This window comes from Molothrus ater, chromosome W (genome assembly GCF_012460135.2).
Source record: "Molothrus ater isolate BHLD 08-10-18 breed brown headed cowbird chromosome W, BPBGC_Mater_1.1, whole genome shotgun sequence".
Classification (NCBI taxonomy): domain Eukaryota; kingdom Metazoa; phylum Chordata; class Aves; order Passeriformes; family Icteridae; genus Molothrus; species Molothrus ater.
In genome coordinates this window covers 2,610,097-2,628,640 of record NC_050510.2, presented here as the reverse complement: position 1 = coordinate 2,628,640, position 18,544 = coordinate 2,610,097, and the positions used below count along the sequence as shown (strand labels likewise).

Genomic DNA, 18,544 nt, shown 5'->3' with positions numbered 1-18,544 from the left:
AGGGGAGTTCGATGGTTGGCTGAGGAACCGGGGCCCCTCCCCAGAATGTTTCCTGTTAGAGTTACCCACGTGTCAATCCCTTGGACCCCACTCCCCACTGCACCCCCATTGGCCCAATGCCTGGCACCTCCCTACCCTTAAAACTTGCTGTCAGCCCCCCCCCCCCCCGCCCCCCCGTCTTCTCCTGTCGGTCCCTCCGGGGTTCATTAAAGCCTGGATTAAGCCACAGTTGGAGTCCGCCGTCTTCTTTCCGCTGGTTGCAGCCTTTACTAGACTCCGTCCTGCACAAGGTGTGCCTACAGCCGCAAGCTGGGCACTGCCTTAGGCGCTATCCCGAAGCCAGCTCTCGGGAGAAGTGCCCCCTTGTGCTGCTAGCAGTGCTGGAGCTAGCCGGACGCTGACAATTGAGAGCCACTGCTGCAACAATCAATGCATTGGTTGCTGCAGGGTTCGAGCTCCAGGAAGAAAGATTTAAAAGATGCCACCTTGGAAGTACCTGGGTCTGGAAATTAGAAAGCAGACCATTGTGACGCAAAAATTAGCCATCAAGAACAACATCAAAACCTTAGCAGATCTCCATCAATTGTGTGGGTCTTTAAACTGGGTAAGACCTTGGCTAGGCATTTCCACCGAGGACCTAGCCCCCCTATTCAATTTGTTAAAAGGGGGTCTGGAAGCCCCTCAGGAACCCTAGGCAGCCCCGATTCAGCAGACAGCAGGGGGGCAACCCTGACTCGGCCGACAGCGGGGACACACTCTCTTGTGCCCCAAGGGTACTGAAGGCAGCTAGGCTAGTCGCATTTGCAGCAGAAGAGATGCTAGAGACATCGGTAGAGGATAAAAGGGCCAACTCTTAGCAGGGGTTAATCCAAGGTTTTATTCAGGAGCTCCGGGGAGCCCCTAAACCTCAGGAGGCCTCCTGCTGAGAGCCCCGGGAGAGGTGCCAAGGTTACATTTAAAGGGAGGTGGAAACCTAAAGTAGATAACATTTTACTAACCAATAAGAAAAAATAAGGTATGGATACTGAGAAATGGACATTTAGGTCAGCATATGGAGAAACACTTGGGGGGTTGACTCCTAGCCTCTGGCTAATCACTTGACGTCCTAGACCGAAAGTTCTAGATGGAGGGGATGGGATGCTGAGTGATTGACAGAGAGCCAGGGTGGGGATTTGGGGATGATCTCAGCAAAGGAAAGGGATTACACAGGTAGAGGGAGGGGGTAAAATCTGGGGTAAACCATTTGGGAAAAATACGGGGATACAAAAATCTATTACAAAGTATTACAAAGTATAAAAACACACTACAACACTGTGTGAGACACTGGAAGGATTGCTGGCTCCAAACATTTCAGGTGCATGTGTAGGGGAAGGGGCAGGTCAGGTCTTGCTCTGGTGAGGCAATGCCCTGCTCCGCACACCCCATCCCCCCAGGGCTATATCCCAACCCCTGCCCTGGCTGCCAATCCCTGGCACACTGGAGGCAATGCTCCCCACTCCACCCCTGAAGCTGCAATCTAGCCCCAGAGTGGCCATATGACCAGAAGTCCTACCTGGAGGAAGAGCCCAGGAAAGCCAAAAGGTACATAACCCAGAACATGAGGAGAGCAGTTCCTGACCCTACCTTTCCTTGGATTATAAAACGGCTGAGACACTACTGCAACCTAGGAGTGGTAGCTATATTCATTCTTTTCCATATCTTTTCTTTCTCTCTCTTTTCCTTCTTCTAATTCTCTAGTCTCAGAGTTTTTAGTAACTTAAGATTGTATGGGCTTGGAGTTTGCTAAGTTGAATAGATTAAGTTAGTGTTTTGTGAAATGTTTTATGTTGATTGAATGCTGCTCTAAACTTTTACCAAAATTCTCTGATTTTCTGAAGTTGCCAGCAAAGATTTTTTTCTTGTTTTGTCCTCTTGAGAATATCTTGTTGGTATTTCTCCCATGCATCTAACTCAGGTTGCATAAAAAACTGTAAGCCCTTTTAAGAGGGTCATCAAGCCAGTTTTCAGGGCCTTATACACTGCATGTCATAAATACCATGGACAATGAGAATGGACTGCTCCGGTTATACTGGTCATGAACCAAATTATCTCAAGCCATATCCTGGGGGATGGTCAGTGGCCACTGAAATAATAATTGCATTTGTATATAGCTATATGTCTATAGCTGAAAGATAATTTGGGCATTAGGGAGATGATAAGGGGGGGGATAATGTCCTGGGTAACCCAAAATGCTATTGTATTACATATCTATCTGTTCCCAAAATTGTTAATGTCTTTTTAAGACTCAGTGGGCCAAAATGGAACTGCAGGGCCAGCAGGTGCAAGTCTTTTAAATATTGTGGTTGCTGAGGCATCAGGCTCTTGCTCTTTTCCTTTTGTTCTTGCAGAGAGAGAGAGAGAGAGCTGAGGCAGCACAGGCAGAGGCTCCCCTTGGTTTTCTTTTGGGTTTTTCCCAAGGGAGTTACTTCAGGCAGATTTTCCAAGAGGTTGTGTTTCACGGTCCTAGACTGCTCCAAGGTAAATGCCACAAACACCTGTCTACAGCCGTGACATTGCACTGAAAAGAATCGAACAGTCTCACTCCATACGGTTGTTTCAACCAGCCAGCAGTGCCAGGTCAAAGCAGGAAGGCACAGAGTCTGAGTCACCCTAGCCAGCTGCCTGCTGCTTCTGCCAAGGAGAAGACGAAGTCCCTCCATGAGTTCCAGCTGCTGACCGAGTTCCAACTGCTGGAGTGTTTCTGCTGCCTTTCTCATCAGAGCTGCTGCCACCAGAGAGATAACAGGGGCATTTCACTGGTTTTGGACTCCAGGTTTTCTTTTTGTTTTGTCCTTGTTTGCTGTTGGTTATTGTTTGGGGGAAGAGGGAGATTTTTGTATTTGCAGATGTTCAGTATTCTGCATTGGATTTTCTTTTTTCTCTCTTTGTTCTCTTTCTCCACATGTAGCTGGAAGAGCGGGGAGGGCTGCTGCCATCTTTTTTTTTTTTCTCTCCACACACAGTGTTCTGTGGAGGGTGCCATCTTGGGGCCCTCTCCTCTCTCCAGCTGAAGTTGCCAGGGTTTTTTTTCCCCCCTTCTTGAATATGTTGTCACAAAGGTGCACTGTCACTGACTGGCTCAGCCTTGGCCAGCAATGGGTCCATCTTGGAGCCAGCTGGCATTGACTTTATTGGATCCGGGGGAAGCTTCTAGCAACTTTTCATAGAAATCACTCCTGTAGCCCCCCTGAAACAGAGTGGAAATTTACCAGGGTGGAAATCTATGGGTGATATTTTTGCCCGACGTCCGGGAGAAATGATGATGAGGACTCCATCTTATCAGAAGGCTAATTAATTACTTTATTATACTTTATTATTCTATACTATATTACACTATATTACATTACATCTAAACTGAATCTGCCAAGCACTCAACTGCCCTACATCTCGGGACTGTCAGCCGACAGTCCCGACACACACACATGGATTCAATTGGTCAATGAATCAAAACACTCACACCAGAATCCAATTACCAATTCCCTTCAGGTAAACAATCTTCCACAATGCATTCCACTTGTGAACAACACAGGTGCAGCAAATGAGATAAGAATTGTTTTGATCATTCTTTTCTCTGCTTCTCTCACTGCTTCTCTCAGGTTCAGAGAATGTGAATCCCACAGAAATCCATTTCAGATTTAGGTGAAATGTGCTGTTTAAAAAAAACTGCCTCAGCTGAAGGAAAAATGCAAGAGAGATAAGAGGGACCCCTTGAACTTAGACAAAAACCAAAGTTGAGGCTGGGGAGACAGGGCAAGATGACTCAGAAGTTCTTTCTGTACTTTGTAATAAAAAAAATTAGCTGCAAGTGTAATGGGAAACCAGTAAAATGAATATGTATGAACCTATTGTGAAATTCTATGCATATGTATCAGTAAGGGGGATAAAAAAGGATCTGGAGTTCTCAGGGGTGCGCATGTCCTTTAAGTGGACAACGATCCCCACATCCATCCAGCGATCCCCACATGCATCCAGCACTGTAATAAACAGACCGGCTTTACAACTTTTACAAAGTTGTGGAGTTTTTTTTCTTTCCACAAATCACCCCCACCCCCAAAACCGTGCCACACAAATCCAATACACTCTCAGACTTTACTTACTGCATACTGAGTGGACATATACATAAGTTGCTATAACTTACTGTCTTTCTGCTCAGCATCTGAGCCACTGCAAGTGAACAGACCCATGCATGTCATTTAGCAAATTAATGTTTTTCAGTTCTGAATAAATAGCCAAGAAATCTCTGTGAATACTACTAGGGTCTAGGAAAGTATTTTAGTTCCAACCATTGTGAATTGACACACCCCCATAAGTTAAAGTCTCCTGAAAGGATTATGTGATTACACTGTGTACATTAATGTCCCTACTGCAGAAATTTCTGACATGTCATTTGTAAAGTTACTGCTTTTATACACACTTGACTTAGAACCTAAGAAATAGTCAAATATTTTCTCCCAGTCTTCTAAATTAATTTCTTAAACAAGGTTTTTTACAATAGCAGCTCAACACATTATCTTTCCTAATAAAAAAAAAAAAAAAAAAACCCAAAAAACAAGCCAATAAAAAAAAACCCAACCCAACTGAGTTTTGATAAAAGCTTACCATGGAAAGCTTTATTAGGAGGGAATCACCACATTCTCTACAGCAAAAATTGGAAAATTATATAACAGAGGTCTGGTGGAAGAGGTCTCCGCCCAGAGCAGTGGGGTTGAAACTTGATGATCTTTAAGGTCCCTTTCAACCCAAACCATTCTGTGCTATGATTCTATGATTTACTAAGTGATTATGGGCTCTAAATGCATCTTTCATAATCCTGAAGCCAATGATAGTGATAACAGTATTGAATGTTGTCCTAGGGTGACATTATGATGCTTGTATCCCCAGTCGGGTGTTCTGTTTATGCTGGATATTATATTCTGTGCCTTCAAGACTGGCTCTGAGAGTGAAGTCAGCACGAAGAAGCAGCATGGAGTTTTGTTATCAGCCTGCTCTCACTCCTCCACTGTGTTGTCTGGGCACGGACGGGTCAGAACACAGCGCTCAGTTGTCTTTTAGTTAGTTCAGCTAGCTGAGGCAGAGAAGTTCCCTGGACTGTTTTTCTTTCCCTTTTTTTGGAACCATTCGAACCTGCTCTGGACTGGGACCCGGGGAAACACCGAGAGCTTGCACTTTGCAGCCTGCCAAGGCCTACTCTGGGCAGCAGCCTTTCCCAGCGCCGGAGGGACTGATAACAGAGCAACCACCCCCAGGAGAGATTTTCTGAATTTGTCATCTCTTCAGAGCAAAGAATGAGTTTTGTCATCTGGTATTGTTCATTTTGTGTGCTGGGGAGTGCTTTGCCTGTTAAATAAACAGGTTTTTTCCACTTGTCTCCAAGGAAATTCTTCCTGAACTGGTTGGGGGGAGGGGCTGTGTGGGTTTGCTTTCTTTCCCCTTTTGGAAGTTTTCTCCCAAATTTGCCCTAAACCAGGACAAATAAGGAGATGAAAACAGGTTTTTGTAACCCTAATTGTATTTTTTAGTTCATCTCACGGGGAATACTTTCTTAGACTGCTCAGTATATTAAGTAACAGGTCATTGCCTAAATTCAGCATAAGATTTATCAAAGTAAATATGAATGCATGGAAAATAGTATTTTTCAATAAACACCTAAAAATTAAAATGAAGTAATGCAACCATTTTAACATTTCCATAATGTTACTGAACAAAAGCATCTCATAAGATACATGAAGGACATTAGACTGGAAAATAAAAAAGCCAATCAGCAAGCAAATTCTCAAAATTAAAGCTTACCTTTGAGCCATCTAAACTGATTATCCTGTAGATATTTCTTGTGCTGTCATAGAAGTAGGATACAGTAACAGCATGCTTGCTGGTGGGAACCCAGTTCTTCTTAGTGTTTGGGTCAATCTGGAAGACATGAGCTCGGGTGCTGAAGATGGGTTTTTCCCTGAAGGATAGAGAGTAAAAGTAATTAATCTGATTTGTATGTAATACTGTTGCACACAACTTATCTGTCAGTTGTTCCCACTGAAATGTACACATTTCACTTTACATGATAATTTTTTCCTAAGGACTTATGTATGTGTTCCTGCACAGGGCAGGCAAGTGCATTAATATACATTTAAAGCAAAATGCAAACCTTCTAAAGCAAAAATCAGCACCCAGCTGTGGAGTCATATAAAGACAGCTACCTCTTAATATTGATTCAGCCCTGTCCCACAACCTACCCAGTCCTCACCCTCCATCTATCCCTTTAAACTGCTGGGCATCAATACATGGTTAGCTTCATCTTGTTACACTGCATGTTGCAGGATGTGTACTACTTCAAACACCCATCTTCTCAAAAATCTTTTAATACCCTGATTATTCTAAATTAATGTGTCATGGTTTAACCCCAATTGGCAATTAAGTACCACACAGTTGCTTGTTTACATTCCCCACACAGCCTGGTGGAATGGGGAAGAGAATCAGAAAAAAAGAAAGTAAAACTCATGAGTTGAGATAAGAACAATTTAATAATTGAAAAAAAGTAAAATATAATATTAACAATAAAGACAGAGAGAGAGAGAAAACCCAAGAAAAACAAGCGATGCACAATACAATTGCTCAGCATCGTCTGACTGATACCAAACCCACAAACCCATCCCCGAACCACGATCACCTTCTGGGTGACTCCCTCAGTTTATACACTGGGCATGATGTTTTATGGTAAGGAATATCCCTTTGGCCAGCTTGGATCAGCTGTCCTGGCTATGGTCCCTCCCAGCTTCTTGTGCAGCCCCTAACTGACGGAGCATGAGACACTGAAAAGCCCTTGACTCAGCGTAAGCAGTGCTCAGCAACAACCATATGTATTATCAACATTATTCTCAAACTAAATCCAAAACATAGCACTGTACCAGCTACTGAGAAGAATATGAGCTCTATCCCAGCTGAAACCAGGACACAACCTTAACTCATAACCTCAAACTGAACTGGCTGATTCAATCCAATTATTCTAAAACTAACATTAATTAGTTAGGAACATGTGGTGTGAAACTCTCACTCTTTGGAGCTTCACATCTAAACATTTTCCTAGCAACAGTAAATATGTATAACATGCATGGTTCAAAATTAACTGCTTAGCAAATAAAATCACTTAAGGTAAAAAAAAATTACTGTACTTTGGAATTTACAACTTATTTTTCCACATGATCTGTACCAAGTGTATTGGTTTGTCATGGCCTGGTTTCTGGTAGCAGGGGGGGCAACAAAGATGGCTCCTTTGGGAAGCTAGTGGAAGCTTCCCACCATGACTGGCAGAGCCAATGGCTGATGTCTCTGAAGATGGACATGGTGCTGCTGGCCAAAACTGGGCCAATGAGAGAGGTTGGTGACGCCTCTGTGATGACATATTTAGGAAGAAAATCAAAACAAAATCACACAGGTTTTGCTTCTAGTCAGAGAAGAGGAGGAGGTGAGAACATGTGAGGGAAAACAACATGGCAACATCAAGACCAGTAGAGAAGGAGGGGGAGGAGGTGGTCTGTCGCAGACATCTTTCATGAAAAATCCTTTCTTAGGATTTTTCCTTGTGACAAGCTGCAGTTCAGCAACCAAAGTAAACAATGGTTATCTGCTGCTGTGGAATGCAACAGGTGATTGGTCTCCTGTGGGTGTTTGGATTTCTTGACCGCTCATGGCAGAGCTGGCTCTTGCTCTGTCTGAGACACAGATCCTTGTTATTCATTCTTTTCTATTCTTAGCTTAGCTAGCTGCTGAAGAAACTTTTCCTTTCTATTGCTTTTTAGTATAGTCTTAATGTAACATATATCATAAAATATTAAATCAAGCCTTCTGATCATGGAGTCAACATTCTCGTCTCTTCTTCATCCTGAAAACCCTTGTGACCACAGTCACAGTGGTCCAGGCATTAGAGCCAAGATTCCTCTGCAGGCCATGGTGATTACCATGGCAAAGCAGTCTGTCCCCCTTCAGCCCATGGGTCCACTGGGGATGCAGTGCATTTCCCCCACAGCCCATGGGGGGGTGCTCAGCCAGAGTGGGTGGATGCCTGGAGGAGGCTGTGATCCAGTGGGAGACCCCATGGAGAGAGGGGGCCCCTGCTTCCAGGCTGCAGCAGCCTGTCCTTGGAGGACTGCAGCCCATGGAAAGAGAGACCCATGTCGCAGCAGTTTTGGGAAGACTGTCTGCCTGTGGGAGGGGCTCACGTTGCAGCAGGTGTGGTTTGGGAGGACCGCTGCTTGTGAGAGTGGACCTATGCCAGAGAAGTTCATGGAGAATTGTCTCCTGTGGGAGGGACCCCACAGTCTCACAGAGGAAGGACTCCTCTCCCAGAGCAGTGGAAGAAAATTTCAGTGATAAACTCACCAAAACCCCTAGGCCCTGTCTTCCTGCGCTGTCAGTGTGAAGGGGGGAGGGGCTGGGGGAGAAATAGTGTTTTAAGGGCTTATTTTACTTCTCATTATCCTCCTCTGATTCTGTTAGTAATAAATTCACTTTTCAACCTTAAGTTGAGCCTTTTTTGACCTGGAAGTATTTTCTCCCGGTCCTTATTTCACTCATTAAGCCTTTGTTATATTTTTTCCCTTTATCCCTCTGTGGAAACGTGGTTGGCTGGGATAAATGGTGGTTTAGCCTCAGGAGCATATACCAAAGGCATTAACCTGAGACCATGGGAAACAGGATACTGTAAAAGAGACACCTAGCCAGGTCATGGCAAGTAGAATGTGGTCATGGGAATTAGTAGTATGCTAATAGAACTATCATATATTTGGTCAGGTTTCTGGTTCTTGTTCTCAGATGGTTCGGACCCTGTTACAAATAAGGTCAATGTCCTAGGGTGACGTTATGATGCTTGTATCCCCATTCATGTGTTCTGTTCATGCTGGATATTATGTTCTGTGCCTTCAAGACTGGCTCAGAAGAGTGAAAGTTTTATTTTGGTTTCTTATCAGCCACTCCCCCACGGCTGGTGGGACACAGAGATGGGGCAGTACATAGTGCTGCTTTTGCTTTTTTGCTTTTGCTTTTCGCTTTGCTCTTGCTTCTTGCTTCTGCTCATTAGCTAGTTTAGCTAAACAGTCCAAATTTCTTCCTGGACTGTTTCTCCTTTCCTTTTTTTGGACCTACTCGAACCTGCTCCGGACTGGGAACACCAAGAATTTGCACCCTGTGGCCTGCAGCAGCTATCCCCAGCGCCGGAGGGATTGATAACAGAGCGACCACCCCCAAGAGAGACTTTCTGAATTTGTCATCTTTTTCAGAGCGGTAAAAGAGTGGTGTCATCCGGTATTGTTCATTTTGTGTGCTGGGGGGTGCTGTGCCTGATAAATAAACAGGTTCTTTCCACTTCTCTCCAAGGAATTCTTCCCGAACCGGTTGGGGGGAGGGGCCGTGTGGGTTTGCTTTTGGAGGGGCCCCCTTTTGGAGATTGTCTTCCAAATTTGCTCTAAACCAGGACAGTCATGTTCTGAGTTTGCGTCTATGATTGGACTCTTGACCTCAGAAGACTCCTATACCTTGTTGCGTTTGCCATGCCCCCCATTAAAGTCTTTATGTTTTGGACAAGGCCACCATCATACCTGTTCCTTATTTTGCCAGTTCCCCCTGACTAAGCTGAACTATGGGTCACAGCAAGCAAAGCAAAGACTGCGATGGTGGGGGGGGAGGAGAATGAGTGAGTGGCTCTCGTGGGTGCCTGGCATTGGGCCAGCGTCAAACCACAACACCAAGACATACAGGATTGCATAGAAATCTAAAAATATTTACGTGTCACTAAGATGGCTGTAATTTTAAATTTAGCTGCATTTTACTGACAAATAGATTGCTGTATTCTTCAGGGAATGCTGCCATCATCAAATCCCAAAGATATTAAGTACCAGAATTTGAAGTTGAGTTTATCTTTGAAGGTTTTTGAACTCTTTTGTTTTCTCCCATTTCCAGATGTGAAGAAACATATCCTTTGTCCCTGCCTTCATCTCCCTTTAAGTAAGAAGCAAATTCTTAATACATTTTTCTTCCTAAAATAAAAGCAAAGAAAAAAAAATAGGATTTGGGGTACTCATAGTCAAAGGGTTTCAATCTGGCCTCATTACAAAGGGGTACATGTGAACTCTCAGAAACATGCTTGGCAGCAAGAGCAGCCGCAACCAGTTGATTTCAGTAGCAGAATCATATTATTCAGCTAGCAGTTAAGGCTTCTTGAAGCCCATATATCAGAAGATGTGATGTTCTCCTGTGTTGGATATTAGATGCAATACAGATCAGACTAATGAGAGCACTGTTTCAGTGAAAGCTAAAGGCAGAGGAAGGTAGGCCAGGGGAATCAGTGCACGTTAGTCCTCCATACAAATGTCACTGTACCCTTAGCATCAACACATCTTCTCCCTCTAAATCACCAAGCTATAGGAGGTTGGGTAGCTGTTTTCCTGATTCCAATCCCTTGCACAAACACAAAGGTTATGCAAAGGTGACTTTTATAGCCCTTTTGTTTAACATAACATTTACACTAATTCTTATCACTCTTCTGAGTCTCGACAATCACTTCTTCAGTCACACCTAAACTTTAGTTCTTGTCTTCAATATTAGATACATTTTCCATTTACCTCCCAATTAAGCATACCCAAATGTAATTAGAGGCATATTAGCACAACAGAACCAGTTCATTAAGTCTGGAAAGGTAAAGAGCCCATCAAAACAAAAGTCATAGAAGCCTGACTATTATTTGAATGAATATCGATATTGGAAGAAGAAAATAAAGGCTCTGAACACATTAACTAAAAAGACAAGAACTGAATCACAGATGTGTGGTTAATGAATACACGTTTGACCAAAATTACCATTCAGCTGTCACAGCACAGTATGTCATATAACTGAGGCTTTCAACATGTCAGAGGTGTGATGCGTTTTGTCTAGTATAGAGTTAATTTTCTTCACAGTAGCTAGTATGGGACTATGCTTTGGATTTTCCCTGAAAACAGTACTGATGATGATGCCTAAAGATTTTTAGGTTTTTTAATATTTTTGTAACTTTGTAGATTTTTAATACATAGTTTTATGGCTTTTAGCACTTTCTTACCCTTTTTCACACTTTAGAACAAACAGTAGCTATGTCATATTATTGAAATTCTGTTTAGTCTTATTTTCAAGAAAATAATTTCTAACAAGGACACTGTTTTGCACCAGAACTTAGGAGACATAACAAGAAATAGGGCAAAGAAGCCCCTGGAGAGTCTCCAAGGGGTAGACCCAGGGGTGGGTTACCAGGGCAAGTGTTCTATTGGATGCATCTGCTAGATATACTAATTATTTAATCTTATAGAAATTGTAGAAATCCTGTACCATGTGTGTGCATAGCTATATTTTGTGCACCTGAAAGCCTTCATTAAAGAACTGCTTTTTATATTGCTACTTTAATATTGTTTGGAAAAGTTTTTCTTCTGATTCTGGGCAACAGGGATACAAGAATGTTTTCATTATTGCTGAGCAGCGCTCATACAGAGTCAAGGCCTTTTCTGGGACAGTTGACCCCAAAGAGATATTCCATACCATATGACATCATAATCAGCATATAAAGCTAGGGGAAGAAGGAGAAAGGGGGGAACATTCGGAGTAATGGTGTTTGTCTTCCCAAATAACTGTTAAAACATGATAGAGCCCTGCTGAACACAAGATGGAGATGGCTGAACATTCGCCTGCCAATGGGAAGTATTGAATATATTCCTTGTTTTGCTTTGCTTGCATGTACTGCATTGCTTTACCTCTTGAACTGTCTTTATCTCAACTCATGCGTTTTTTCACTTGAACTCTTTGGATTCTCTCCCCCATTGGACTCAAGGGGGAGTGAACAAGCAGTTGTGTGATGCTTAGTTGCCAGCTGGGGCTAAACCAAGACAATAGGTTACGATTTTCATACGTAAAAGGTAGACAAAAACTATACAACTAAAGCAAGCATGAGTGTCCTGGTTTGAAAAGGAAGTGAGTTTTTTGGAATGCTGTGGTCAAACCAATAGGTGCTCAGATTTGAATATTGGCACCTGGTGTGGCCACTGAGGACATGGATACGCCTCCGAGAACACAGGGGGTTAAAAGCAGGGAACTCCCAGGGGGAAGCTTTCTTGGGTTCCGGTGGTCCGTGAAGGAAGTAAGACCTCCCCTGCCCAACTGCAGGCTGGGCGGGGGAGGGGAAGCCATGCGGCCGGGTGAGGTAGGCCGGAGCCTTGGACAGAGAAGGGAGGTGAAGGCCTTTGCAGGATGGAAGGGTGGAGGAGCACGGAGAAATATTGGGCAGCCACCTCCTCCCTGCCGCCCCCCCCCCCCCCCGCCTGCCGAGAGAGAGAGAGCTGGTGCCTGTGCCACCTTGAAATTGGATAGCATGGCCGGCCGAGATGGAGAAGGGGGGAGGGTGTGGCGAGAAGGTGCCCGGCAGGGCCGTTTTTAGAGTTCTCGACAGGCAGAGCCTGAGATTTTTACCCCTTTCCTTGGATGATGGAAACCTTACAAATGCTGATCCTCCTGGAGTTGAATGAGAAGAGAGATAGAGATGAGATAAGAGGAAATGGGCCACGAGAGAAGTTGAGAAGAATCTTGGGTGGGAGGAGATGATGGAGTGGCCTTTGGCTGGACTTTTCTTGTATAGCCATCGACAGAACCATTTTTCCTGTGACACAGAGACTGCATGCAGGGGGGAGGCAATGGCTTGGAGCCAAGAGAGTGCAGTGATGTTATTTGAAAGAGTGCGTGAACAGAGACGACAGGTGAGGAGGGTGGTGGTGTCCTCCATCTTCAGGGAAGAAGAAGATCTCTGTTCTCGAGACCCCTCGGCCCCAGGGGGTGAATTTGGGGGGAACAGGTATCCCAAAAGTGAGAGACTGTGCTTTCTTTAGAACTGGGCAAAGCATCCTTAAAAGAGGAACCCTAGAAGCAGCCATGGTCCATGTGCAGTAGTGAGAGCACTGGACATGGAAAGAAGATGTCAGGATAGCAAATGTTCTCCGGGCAGTGCCACATGTGACATGGAAACACAAGAGGTCTCAACTGTGTTTCCAGGGGAAGCCTATGGTACAAGAAGGACTCCTCTCCTCTTGATGAACTGAGAATTGATTATCTAAAGGGTAGTGAGAGTGAGAGTTGGTGATCTGAGGGGTGGATGTATTGGAAATTTGGTGGGGGGGAGGAGGAATGTTTTTTGGAAGGTTTTCATTTTGAGTTCTGTGTGTGTTTCTCTTTATATAGAGTTGTAGGTTAATAAAGTTTTTTCTTCTTTATTCCTAAGTTGGAGCCTGCTTTGCTCTATTCCTGGTCACATCTCACAGCAGACATCAGGAAGCATATATTTTCATGGGGGGCACTGGCATTGTGCCAGCGTCAAACCGTGACACAGTAGAAGTCCGATTGTTCAGCCTTGAGTTGCTACTCTCCTTTACTGTCAATACAACAATCTACTATTGCCCCACCTAATATAGCCTCAATTTGTTTGAGGAGATGGCTTGCATATTTCTGCTGATTGCTCAGCAGTGTTTCACAAAGATTTTTGCAGGGTATATATGTGTATCTGGCATAGACATTACAGTTAGGTACAGAACTCACAGATATATTTTATGAAAAATCCTTTCATTAGGATTTTTTCTCCTGAGAAGCTGAGAGGCCTCAGAAACTAAATGTAAACAGTAATTATCTGCTGCTGTGGAATGCAACAGGTGCATGTTTGATTGGTCTCATGTAGTTGTTTTTAATTAATGGACAATCACAGTCCAGCTGTCTCGGACTGTCTGGTCAGTCACAAGATTTTATTATAATTTCATTTCTTTTCTTTCCTTTCCTTGCTAGCCTTCTGATGAAATCCTTTCTTCTATTCTTTTAGTATTGTTTTAATATAATATATATCATAAAATAATAAATCAGCCTTCTGAAACACGGAGTCAAGATTCTCGTCTCTTCCCTCGTCCTGGGACCCCTGTGAACACCACCACACAGAACAGCATTAATAAAGCTTACCTGCACTTTTTTATCACTTCTAATAAAGCAGTTAGTCTTTTCTTGACATGTTTTAACTGAAACTACAGCTTTGCTGAATAACAAGTTGTCTATACTCTGTGGCAAAAAAACAACATAGCTGCCTTCACTGAACTAGTTGGAGAAATCATAATTTTGCCTAATTGCTGGGGTAATTAGAAGTTTTTTCCAATAACTATTCTAAACTTCAGATGGCTATTGAATTAAACCAACTAGAATACATTTTGACACTTGATGATGAACATTTGACGCTGGCACAATGCTAGTGCCCCCCTGAAAGTATATTCTTTCTGGTGTCTACTGTGAGATGTGATCAGAAATAGGGCAAAGCAGGCTCCAGCTTAGGAATAAAAAGAAAACCAAAACTTTATTAACCTACAACTATATGTAAAGAGAAAACACACAGAATGAAAACCTTCCAAAACATTCCTCCTCCCCCTACCAAATTTCTTATACATCACCGTAGGACAAAACCTTGGATTCAATTCAGTTACCACCCCTCAGATCATCAACTCTCAATCCATCACTACCCTTCAGATAATCAACTCTCACTTCATCAAGAAGAGAGGAGTCCCTCTCATACTATAGGCTTCCCCAGGAAACACAGTTGAAACCTCTTGTGTTTCCATGTCACATGTGGCACTGCCCGGAGAACATTTGCTATCCTGACATCTTCTTTCCATGTCCAGTGCTCTCACTACTGCACATGGACCATGGCTGCTTCTAGGGTTCCTCTTTTAAGGATGCTTTGCCCAGTTCTAAAGAAAGCACAGTCTCTCACTTTCGGGGCACATGTCCCTCCCAAATTCACCTCCTGGGGCTGAGGGGTCTCAAGAACAGAGATCTTCTTCGCTGAAGATCGAGGGCAACCACTACCCTCCTCACCCGTCGTCTCTGTTCACACCACTCCTTCACATAACATCACTGCACTCTCTTGGCTAAGTCATTGCCTCTCCTTAAATGAAGTCTCTGTGTCACAAGGAAAAAATGGTTCTGTCGATGGCTATACAAGAAAAGTCCTGCCAAAGGCCACTCCATCATCTCCTCCCACCCAAGATTCTTCTCAACTCTTCTGACATCTTTCACTTGCACAGATTTTCATCACACTTGCCCATTTCCTCCTATTTCATCTCTATCTCTCTTCTCATTCAGATCCAGGAGGATCAGTATTTGTAAGGTTTCCATCATTCAAGAAAAGGGTTAAAAATCTCAGGCTATGCCTGCCCAGAACTCTCACGATTGCCGTGCCGGGCACCTTCTCACTGCACCCTCGGTGCACCCCCCCCCCCCCCCCCCCTTCCCCTTGTCCTTCTCAGCCGGCAGTGCTGCCAGCACATGATATCCAATTTCAAGGTGGCACAAGGACAGGCACAGGCTCTTTCTCTCTCTCTCACGGGGGGGAGGCAGGGGGATGCCTGATGCCTCTCAGTGTTCCTCCATCCTGCAAAGGCCTTCACCTCCCTTCTCTGTCCAAGGCTCCGGCCTACCTCACCCGGCCGCATGGCTTCCCCTCCCCCGCCCAGCCTGCAGTTGGGCAGGGGAAATCTGACCTCTTTCACCCACCAGAACCAAGAGAGCTTCCCCCTGAGAGTTCTCTACTTTTAACTCTCTGTGTTCTCAGAGGCATATCTCTGTCCTCAGTGGCCACACCAGGTGCTAATATTCAAATCTCAGCACCTATTGGTTTGACCGCCAGACTCCCAAAAAACTCACTTCCTTTTCAATCCAAGACACTACTGGTTTTTTTTAAATGGAAGTTACACACCTTATGTCTACAGGATGAAATGTGTTATAGAATCAGTCACTGATTCACTACTAAAGCCCTTCAAAGTTGCTGTACAAATAACTCATCTGTACTTTTCTGTGGCAACACATTATAGAGCTACATAAATTTTAGATTTACTAAAACATTCATAAACAAGCAAAAGTTATTATAAAAATATCTACAAGATTTACAACTTCAGCTAAACAACCTTTATGAGCTTTTTTTTTTCCTTATTCACCCAGAACATGATGCCCTCCCAGTCTGGAAGTTTTGGTTAACTCAGCTGAAAAGGTATTAATTATATTAAATAAGAGACATTTCTTTTTTCCCTTGCTGAGTGCTCAGACATATATATATATAGACCTAAGAATATAAATGCACTTATGCCTATATAGAGCTGAGAGAGAAAGAAGAAAAGAACAACTTTAAATAAGAAAAAACAATCCTGTAAAAACAGCTATCAGTTCCTTACTCTTCCTTCTTTTCCTCTTACAGCTTTCTGTTACCATTCCTTCACTACCATAAAGTATTTAGTGTTCATTAAAAACAATAGGATAGGAACTGACAAGAACTTGTCACTTATTACAAGAAGTGATTCCTTTTTCCAGACATATCCTGATGCTGAACAAAAAGAGAAAAAAAATAACAATGCCATAGTAGTAACACAGTCTGACTATTAGAAATGTCTGCTCAAGCATGGCAGAAACAATAAAGCTAATATGCTGTTCTTAATTCACCTTGACCATTGTAACGTTGCAGTCTAATGTAGACTATAAAGATTTAAGTGCTAAGTCCGCCTTGACTTAAGTGGGAATGCGAGTACTAAAGAAGGATAAGAAGTACCAGTTAGGGAGGTAGTCACACCAGTTTTTGTTATTGATACAGAAATCCATTCATTGATACATAATCAGTCCTAGGTTAGGCTTAGGAGAAATGACTGCATACTAACAGCTAAATGAAAAGTGTTTTCAACTCCTCTTTCCGCTTCATTTTAACACATTCTTTTCAAGAAAATGTAGACTACCTAAGGGTTTCTTTCTCTACATGTGAGATTAAAGATTTCATAAAAACAGCTTACATTAGTAGAGGTTAGTGTCCTAAGTTGACTATATGATGCTTTTATCCCAAATCATCTTGTTCTGTTTATGCTGAATAATAAGTTTTGCACCTTTAAGACTTGTTCCAGAGAGTGAAGGGGAGAGAGAAAAAGCACACAGCTTGTTTTCACACACTGCACTCACTCCTCCACATTCCTGCTCCTGGACTGTGTTGTCTGCGAATGGACAGACAGCGGGACAGAGCTCTCCTTTGTTTTTAGTTAGTTTTAGCTAGCTGAAGCAAAAAAGTTCCCTAAACTGTGGGGTTTTTTTTCCCTTTTCTTTAGACCTGTTTAAACCTGCTCTAGACTAAACACCCAAAAGAACACCGGCAACTCACACCTGTAACCCACCGGGCTGGGCCTAGGCCACAACATTTCCAGCACCGGAGGAACTGAAAAGAGACTAAGTGAGCCAAACTACAACCGAGAGAAGGGACTTTTCTGAGTTTGTAATCTCTTTTAGAGCAGCAAGAAGTTTTATTGATTAATATTGTTTAGGTTTTATTGCTTAATAAACAGTTTTTTCCACTTTTCTCCAAAGAAGTATTTTCTCCCGAACCAGTTGGGAGAGGGGTTAATTCAATCTGCTTTTCTAGAGGGACCCCTTTGGGGGTTCTCTCATAAATTTACCCTAAACCAAAACAAATACACCTAGTGGTGCCCAACGTGTGGCCTGAGAAACTAGAAAAATCTTTATTGATTACATGTTGATTGTGCTTGTTCTGTAGTGGTTTAAAGCAGTCAGTAGCCATGTTGCTTGAACTCGTAATGTCTCTCGGGGTGGAGGTCTTCATGTGGTTCTGGTCTCTAGACCTTTTTGAGGTTTCAATACCTTTCTGGTCACTAGGATTATTGTCCCTAACATGTAGTTTTTACAATAGAGGGGCACGGATTAGAATAGCTATTGTGCTGGGCTTGGTGATAAGGATTTATAGAGTGTTTACAAAGATATGTGTCCTGGTTTAGGGCAAATTTGGGAGAAAACCTCCAAAAGGGGGCCCCTCCAGAAAGCAAACCCACACGGCCCCTCCCCCCAACTGGTTCCGTAAAGATTCCTCAGAGAGAAGTGGAAAGAACCTGTTTATTTATCAGGCACAGCACCCCCCAGCACACAAAATGAACAATACCAGATGACAACACTCTTTCACCGCTCTGAAAAGGATGACAAATTCAGAAAGTCTCTCTTGGGGGTGGTTGCTCTGTTATCAGTCCCTCTGGCACTGGGGCAGTTGCTGCAGGCCACCAGGTGCAAACTCTCGGTGTTTCCCAGGTCCCAGTCTGAAGCAGGTTCGAGTAGGTCCAAAAAAGGGAAAGGAAAAACAGTCAAGGAAAAATTCGGACTGCTTAGCTAAACTAATGAGCAGAAGCAGAAAGCAAGAGCAAAGCAGGGGCAAAGCAGAAGCAAAAAGCAAGAGCAAAGTGAAAGGCCAAGCAAAAAGCAAAAGCAGCACTATGTACTGCCCCATCTATGTATCCCGCCAGCCGTGGGGGAGCAGGCTGATAAGAAACCAAAACAAAACTTTCACTCTTCCAAGCCAGTCTTGAAGGCACAGAACATAATATCCAGAATAAACAGAACAACGAATGGGGATACAAGCATCATAACGTCACCCTAGGACATTCCA

The 18,544-nt window shown here is 43.4% G+C and overlaps 1 protein-coding gene across 1 annotated transcript in view; it reads right to left on the bottom strand.

Moving 5' to 3' along the window:
* Window positions 1–18,544, bottom strand: part of LOC118701501 (homer protein homolog 1-like) — a 136,253-nt gene that overhangs the window by 60,747 nt on the left and 56,962 nt on the right. Inside the window, exon 2 of the mRNA XM_036406146.2 lies at window positions 5,830–5,986. Within this exon, the coding sequence (XP_036262039.2) occupies window positions 5,830–5,986 (157 nt within the window). The remainder of the gene's footprint in view (window positions 1–5,829; window positions 5,987–18,544) is intronic.